At 38.4% G+C, this 8,371-nt stretch overlaps 1 protein-coding gene across 1 annotated transcript; it reads left to right on the forward strand.

Moving 5' to 3' along the window:
• Positions 1–504: 504 nt before the first annotated feature.
• On the forward strand, positions 505–7,469 carry LOC104399046 (dihydrolipoyl dehydrogenase, mitochondrial-like; the record flags this gene model as incomplete). Its single annotated transcript, XM_010017780.1, has 8 exons — positions 505–580; positions 1,609–1,688; positions 4,112–4,180; positions 4,923–4,992; positions 5,359–5,459; positions 5,784–5,927; positions 6,089–6,190; positions 7,275–7,469. Coding segments are annotated over 8 exons (837 nt in total), but the record flags the coding sequence as incomplete, so codon positions are not given.
• Positions 7,470–8,371: the final 902 nt, after the last annotated feature.

An 8,371-nucleotide genomic window follows, 5' to 3' on the forward strand; every position in this document is an offset into this window, starting at 1 on the left:
CCGCGGCGCTTCCTGTCTCCTGGGCAGCACTGGGGGCTTCGGGATACCTTAAGGGACATCCTCCAGTTACAGGGTGATCGGCCTCTGAGATGCGTGTAGCCCGTTACCACCTCTGAGGTGTTCCCTGCGCACAGGAGGTGGCTGAAGGGGGTGGAGCAAGACTCTTAATGTGACCTCCTGTGGGTGTCTGGTTTATGTCGTTAGGTGGTTTGAGAGCTACTCAAAGTTTGAAAGCCACATCAAGGGTTGAAGGCCTGTGTAGTTAGCGGCACCCTTAGGCGAGGCTGACATAAGAGCAGGTGGAATGATTGGTTTGGGTTGCAGAGCAGGTAAATGGCAGAGTGACTTTTACTTCCTGTGCCAGTCAATGCCCTCTGTGCCCGTTTCAGTCCTGTGCTGTTTTGGTTAGCTGGTGACTGTAACTAGTCTCTGTGTGGCTGAGTGCTTATTTTTCTTCAAGGGTAGACTTCAGGTTTTAAAACTAAGGTTTTTTTCCTTTTCTAGAGAAGCCATTTTGATCGAATTCATCATGGTCTCCCGGGAATTGGTGCAGTGTCACAAAGGTCCTATGCTGATCAAGGTAATTAACTGTGAAGAATTTCTTTGGACCAAAAAAAAACCAACCCAAAACCTCCCAGAAAACCCCCTACAGAAACCAAAGCAGTGCTTCCAACTGGGCAATCATCTTCTGGGTGACAGTGGAATCCATGTCAGCATGGAGATTTAGATGAAAAATAGTGCTTATTTGCCTTATTTTATAGAAAGCTAAAGCTATAAATAGAAGTTAAACTTTATATAATGTAAGACCAGTGATGGTAATTAATATTCCAGATGTAGCTGTGGCTTGAGATATGAATTAGATACGAAGTTTATAGCTTCTGCTGTGTTCATAATCAGTAGATGTTCCATAAATACCTATTTCAGCTATATTTTCTCTTTTATAAACTACTGATTTTATGGCATTCAATAAGCATTTATCTTTTGCACTAAACATCGATAGAAGCTGAGTTAGAAAAGTATTACAATAAACTACCCAGACATCTTGGGTTATGTTCTTAAAGGACTTATAGCTGGAGGATGGGTCAGACAGAATTCAGTTCCTTCATTTCTTTTTACATTGTTTTTCCCTGTAAAGTTTAAGACTGGCTGTTTTTATTAGATCATAGGCTCCTAGAATACCAGGTTGGAAGGGACCTCAAGGATCATCTGGTCCAACCTTTCTTGGCAAACCATGACTTAGACTAGATGTCCGGGCACACTGTCCAGCCAGATCTTAAGAAGTGTCCAATACTGGGGAATCTGCAGCTTTCCTGGGGAGATTATTCCAGTGGCTGATTTTTCTCATTGTGAAAAATTTTCCACTAGTGTCCAACGAGACCCTCCCCAGGAGGGAATACCTCCAGACAGCCTTTGTGTGGAAGGCTACTTTCAGATGTGAGGTGTAATTATCTAACCCCAGTTTATTATTGCATTATTTCTAATAGCTGTTTTTCTTTTATTAAAAAATACCTTTTCAAACATGAATTATTTCAGAAATTATCAGCTGGTATTCCTGCGATAAGGTATTAGTTGCTGAAACAAAAATAACTCAAATGTTCTCTGTTTCAGTTGATGCGGATGTCACGGTTATTGGCTCTGGTCCCGGAGGGTATGTTGCTGCTATCAAAGCAGCTCAGCTTGGATTTAAGGTGAGATCTCGCTTGGATAGCAGAATATTCCTCCAGAGGAACTTGAAAGGTATTTGTGTAATACTGAAAACCTGAAATTCTGTCACATCTTGGGCCACCAGCTGCTGTTGATGTGGCAATAATCTTTCTTTACCTTGCTTACTCAAATAATACCTAAGTTGAAATGGAGATGTGAAGGTATTACTGGCTACAGACCTGCTACATGCATATCTGCTCAGGACAGCTCACTTTTGATTGGAAGTGGTGCTTGAGGAGGGCTTCAACTGTTGTGGAAGAGAAGGTGGGAAAAGAAAGACAGTGATAAAAAGGCCCCTGAAAAACTTTCCTGAAGAACAGACTGAGGGAACTCAAAAGATTAAAAACAATATTCAACTGATGTACTTTTTGAATGTGGATAGAGGAATTCCATTGCCAAGTGAGAATTTCAGAGGTGAAAATGTGTCTGTAGAAATACTATATATCTAAATTACGTTTATTTATGTTCATCTCTCTTGTTCTGTCTGTTGTCTGTGAGTACCTTTTGAGCGAGGCAACTCTATTTGATGTGTACTGATTATGTGCATTACTAATTATTGAGTATTGTGGGAGTTACATGTGCATAATGCATTTCAGATTTTCTAAGGGTGCTCAGTGCTACAGGGTTTCATTGAGATTGAGGCCTTCTGCCACGTAGGTTCATGCTGCTTTATTCTAAACCTATCTTTTGTGGCTATCTGCCTGCTTTCCTTGGAGCAGTGCTGTCCTCTCGTCCTTCATATCTGTGATTAACAAAGGGATACCATATACAAGGAGCTTAAAAAGTGCCCTGGATTCCATTTTCATCATAGCAAAAAATAGTTTCCTTATGCTGCTTCACAGCTAGTCACGGGCAAAATCCTTGGACATGCTTGCATGTGTCACCTGTAGGACTGAATAAACATGGAAAATGTTTATGATGTCCTTGAACATAAGGAGATGTTTTTGTAAGACTTATAAAAAGATGGATTCTATAGTTACACCATGTATGGAAGAACCCAAGTGTGCTTTACTGAGTTACTGAACTTGAACCTTCAGTTTTAGTGCTACCTCTGCCAGCACAAGCTTTAAGTCTTTGTAGCACCACCACAGCATCCCATGTTATTGCCACCAATATTTTCTGGGCACTGGCTTTTTAACAGCTTTGCTTGGCTTTTTTAGTTTACTTAATGTCAAGCAGATGAGGCAGAACCTCCTTAGGAGGTAAAGGTAGGAGCAGTCTCGTGCTGTTTGATCCATAGTGTAGCTTTTAAAGCCCTTGGATAATTTTACATGTGTTCATGTGCGTAAAACAGGAGGAAGGGTAGAGGCAGGTCGGTGTGTTTCTGTGATTTGATATGGTGAATTCTGCTCTTCATGTTGCCATCACTTGTACTTCAGCACAAAAGCAGCAACTTCAAGTGATGAAAGGCAGTAACTTGGGCAGTTACTTCTCACAAATTGGAGCTTTTAAGAGTATAAACCTAAGGAACTGTTATTTTGAACACGTGTGTGCCTTGCAAAGAAGGAGATGCCAGTTCTTTTGCTTCTATAGAAAAGGTTTATGATACTCTCTCCAACCCCACCCCCCCCCCCCCCCCCCCCCGAGATCTGTTTTCACTTGAATGTTTGTCAGTTGGTTTTGTGTTGGCTTTTTGTTTGGGTTTTTTTCCTTTGCTCACTTTGTTGTTGACAAGTTGATGAGAAGGAGATGAAATACTTTTCATCACTGTTGTTATTGACATTATTTTTGCTTGGTTTTGCTTTATTTGATTTTTACTTTTTCTTTCTTCCTATTGGAATATTGGTATTGGCACAACTTTATAGCTATATTCATATATAGTTATATTTATAATGGGTCTTGCAGGATACATGTTTAGAGAGGGAAATGTTGTTTGAGGTTTGGGGGTTTTGTTCCGTTTTCTTAAAAGATTCCTTCATGCAATTACAGTGAGTGCTGGTCCATTTATTTGTGGTTTGCTTGTGATTAGTTGCTTTTAGGAATCTCGTGTGAGTTGCGTTTCTTGTTTCTTGCAGATGTGTTTTTTTTCTAGTTGTAAGGGGAACATCTTTCACAGACTGAGTATTGTATTTAATTGAGGCAACGTTGTATATTTTTGAAGTAGAACAACACCACTTCAACTGATATGAAAGTACGAATGGTGCAGTGGAGAATGTGGCTCTCTTCTACTAGAGAATTTTGTTGCAAAAGCCATTTTGTGGTTTTTAAGTTAAGGAAAGAAAGGGAGGAGAAATCTGAGCCTGAAAACAAATCTAGGAATGAAATGAATGACACACTTGTAGAGGAAGAGTTACTAGATAAATGCCTGGTCTTTGTCACAAACTGTAATTTGTGATACATCCATTAAGGAAATGGTAGCATGGTATTGCTGAAATAATCTTTTTTCCTCCCTCTTCTTTTTCCTCAGACTGTCTGTGTAGAGAAAAATGAAACACTAGGTGGAACCTGTTTGAATGTTGGGTGTATTCCATCCAAGGTAAGTGGATTCAAAACAACAAATATTATATGCATCACTTGGAAAAAGATTAAGGAGTTTCTTAAGATCGGTGTACTGTGTGTAAACATTGAAATTGTAATCCAGATGAGCTGAGGATGTGAATAAATGTAAGTAACACAGAGGATTAAAATTTTATTTGCTCAATAGAAGTGTTTTGTTTGCAGACTCTGCTTCGTGGCCATAATAGATACATTTTCTCCCTTTGAGCTGTTGAGTCTGTGTTGTGACCTGTAATGAGTACTGTTTCAGATGTTTCAGGCTAAAATTTCAACAGAGGTTTAACTACAGATTCTCCTCATCCATTTTTTCTGTATCATCTTTTTGTTGGCAGTCTCTTGTCAGAAGTAATAGGGAAATTCTCCTGTGAGTCGATCAGAATCATCTTTCTTTCCTCGACTTGAAGTCTATTCCTGTGGGGCTATTTTTTAGGGGGGTGGGGTGGTGTTTAGTCCCCAGGGAGTCATTACCAGTTTCTCTGGTGAAATGAGCAAAACGATAGGTGTGGATTTAACTCTTTTCTATTTTTGTTATATATGTAAGTTTTATAAAACACTCAAGAGCTGTAAAATTTCTGTATTTGAAATACATCTTTAAATACATGTCAGACTTTCTTAATACTGAGAATATTTTGCAAATAACATGAGAATTTTTTTTCCTGATAATATAATAAATGAAATTGTGACTGCATGTCCCAGTTCACATTTCTGTGTGTTTATCTTAGGCCTTGCTGAACAACTCGCATCTGTATCACTTGGCCCATGGAAAAGATTTTGCTAATAGAGGAATTGAAAGTGAGTGTGAAGAGTAACTGGTCAGTGCCTGTTAACATAAGTGGCTTCCACCAATAAGTAAATTTAATCACTCAAATCTGACTACTGTAGCTTTCTGGTCAGAAAACTTTTTAGACTTCTAAATAATGGCCTTTTTCTGTCAGTTGGAGGGGTGGGGACATGTGTCTGCTCCTTGAATGGATAGATTAAGACAGCAGTATTACGCTTTTCAGATACAACATAGCAGTTGTTGAAGGTAACCTTTAGCATTCCTAGGGCTATTCAACACATCTTACTGTGTCAGAGCTGTTACTTGTGTTTAGCTTAGCTCCTTTAAATAAAAACACTGCAGTGCTTGATGGAAACTGTTGGCGTTTTTTACCTTAGTTGCAGGAATACGTTTGAATCTAGAGAAGATGATGGAACAGAAGAGTGGTGCAGTGAAGGCCTTAACAGGTGGAATTGCTCATTTATTTAAACAAAACAAGGTTAGTTTGGATTACATACTGAGGTATATTCATGGATTTTCTCTGATGTGAATTTCTTTTTACATTTGCGTATTTTTGACACATAAATTAATTTGAGTGGATGGACTTGGTAAGGGTAGAATTTGACTGCTTCCCTAAGAACAGTTTCTTCATTCTTAATCTACCTAGAAGTATAGTTTACGCTTACTTTGTGGTTTGTACCAGGTGGTGATGCAAAGGTATGTGTTAGTAGCTTTTCTAAAGCATTGGTGAGATTCAGATGACATGTAGCATAACTTGTGTAAGTAATTTGAATCTGAATTTACTGTGTTCTCATTACTAAAGGTTTTACATGTATCTGGGTTTGGAAAAATAACTGGCAAAAACCAAGTCACTGCAACCAAAGAAGATGGCAGCACCCAAGTCATCAACACAAAGAATATTCTGATAGCCACAGGCTCAGAAGTTGCTCCCTTCCCTGGAATTACTGTACGTATTGGAAATCTAAATGATACTTATTTTAATGTGTTATATTCATATAATTCAACATGTAACATTTTTTTTTCATCTCCCTGCACTTCACCTTTTGTGTATTTTATATATAATGTATAAAAGAGATCCTAAACCTCCCTTTGTGGATTTGTCATTAGATTGATGAAGATAATATCGTGTCATCCACTGGTGCGCTGTCACTGAAAAAAGTTCCAGAAAAGATGATTGTCATTGGTGCAGGAGTCATTGGTGTGGAACTGGTGAGAGGAAATTTAAACCACTTGGTCTTTAATTTGTAATGGAACAGAGTGTTGGGGGGGGGTTTTGTGTTGCATTTGGTTGTGTTGCTGTGATTTAACAGATGTTAGGTTGAGTTGTAGTGAAACTGTTCAGACTTCATAGCCTGCTAGTTCCTTTTCTACCAGAAAAACTGGGATAAGTGTGTGTTAGCTAAGCAGAGAATTGGGACAACAACATACAGAGCCTCACATACAGGTGTTGGGGTTTTTTTTTGGGGAGTGGTAACTTTCACTGAGGCTTGTACCTGCTTAAATGTATGATGACAAAACTTGTGTTTTAAGGGAAGTCCATTTTAAACCAGGACAAATCCCTGTGTGTAGCAGTTAATTCCAAGAAATGTTAATGTAATATGACTGTGCACATCTAACATATCTAACAACTGTAGGAGTGGAGACTGTAGTTCATCTTGGTCTGAGTCCTTTTGTCTCATACCTATGTGGCTCAAAAAGAATGTGTATTTGCTGCCCTTGAAAACTTGAACATCTACTTAGTATTTGCTTAGCCTGTTTTGCTGACTGTTAAGGAGGGAAAGAGTAAGAAATGTGAAATACTGCATTGGATGGATGTGAGTAACTGCAGGTAAATAGGGTGTGAAGCTGATTGTAGTGGTTATGGTTATAAATACATACACAACCAGCAGTGGCTCCATTTTATTGCATAAAGTTTCCTTAATGTGGTATTAGAACACCACAAGCAATTCCCTTTGGGTTTTCTGATATACATTCAGATTCTTTGATTATAATTTTTTTCTATACCTATCACCTAAATCATACCTAATTTGTACTGAATTATTTTGTTAGCTATTTCTTTAAAGGCTTATTTCTGTGAATTCAGTTGTTGAAGTTTTGGGTCTGCAAACAAGCAGTGATAAGTCCATTTTTTTTGGGAAAGGCTGGGGAAAGTTGGACTTGTTTTATTCTACACTGTAACATTTGGAAAAACTGATGAGTTTGCTGTTACCTGTTACCCTTCTATCTGTGGCAAATATTGAAGAAATCTGAAGTTTGCTTTTCAGAACTTTTTTTACCCATATTGTGACTGCAGGGTTCAGTTTGGCAGCGCCTCGGTGCAGATGTGACAGCTGTTGAGTTCATGGGCCATGTTGGTGGAATGGGAATTGACATGGAGATCTCTAAAAACTTCCAACGTATTCTTCAGAAACAGGGATTTAAATTTAAACTGAACACCAAAGTTACTGGTGCTACCAAGAAACCAGATGGAAAAATCGATGTGGCGTAAGTGTTCAGCAGAAAACTAAGAGTGCCATATATATATTTCTTCTCAATCCATCAAACAGTCTAACATTACTTTTTAAGTAGGAAAAAACAGATTAGATTTAGGTTGAAACTTAAATCTTTAGCAAAGTTTATTTTTTGATCCTCTGTTGTAGCTTACAGAGCTCATAATTTTGGGTTTATTGAGTCCCAGATTGCTTACCCAGGAGAGATTCCATTGACTTGAGTTGAAGATGTGCTAATATAAAACCAGTGGTGGTGTAGTGAGATCAGCAATAAAAATTCCAAGTCATGCTTTTTATGGAACATAAATATCATGATTGCTCATACAGTCATTTTCAAGCCATTAATTCTTGGCTACTTACTGTAAGGGTTATTCTGTCCATACCTCCTCTTGTCTCACAGTAAGCGTGGCAGAGATTTTATTGCTTTTGAGCAGAAATAGATGCAACTACCTCAGAGTGTCTTTTAATGACCACACTCAAGCCCTTTGAAGACGTGGAGATGAAAAGTTAATATAGAATAATAACAGCAAATTTGCTTTGTAGAAGTCCATATATATACATTACTGTTGTTCTTGTTAACGTGTTCTCAATGCAGAAACTGTAGGTTTTTTTAAGGAAATGCTTAACATTACATTTAGAGTTTCATTTTGGTTTAGGAGTATTCTGGTGAAACATACTTCCTACTTATTCTCACATTGTGTGCTTTGGTTCTTGTGTGCTCAGAGCATGTGAGCTGAACTTGTTCTGGGTGCAGTTAAACCCAAAGATGCACTCGAGGAGTGCACCTGGTGCAGGGTAGTTGCTAGCAGGTGTTTGGTTCTGTGTGCCAGAAGAAAGCTTGATTAGAATCAGTGGCCCACCCCATATACATATACACACACATATATATCTATATCTATAT

This window comes from Nestor notabilis, unplaced genomic scaffold, assembly GCF_000696875.1.
Source record: "Nestor notabilis isolate BGI_N333 unplaced genomic scaffold, ASM69687v1 scaffold17107, whole genome shotgun sequence".
NCBI lineage: Eukaryota > Metazoa > Chordata > Aves > Psittaciformes > Psittacidae > Nestor > Nestor notabilis.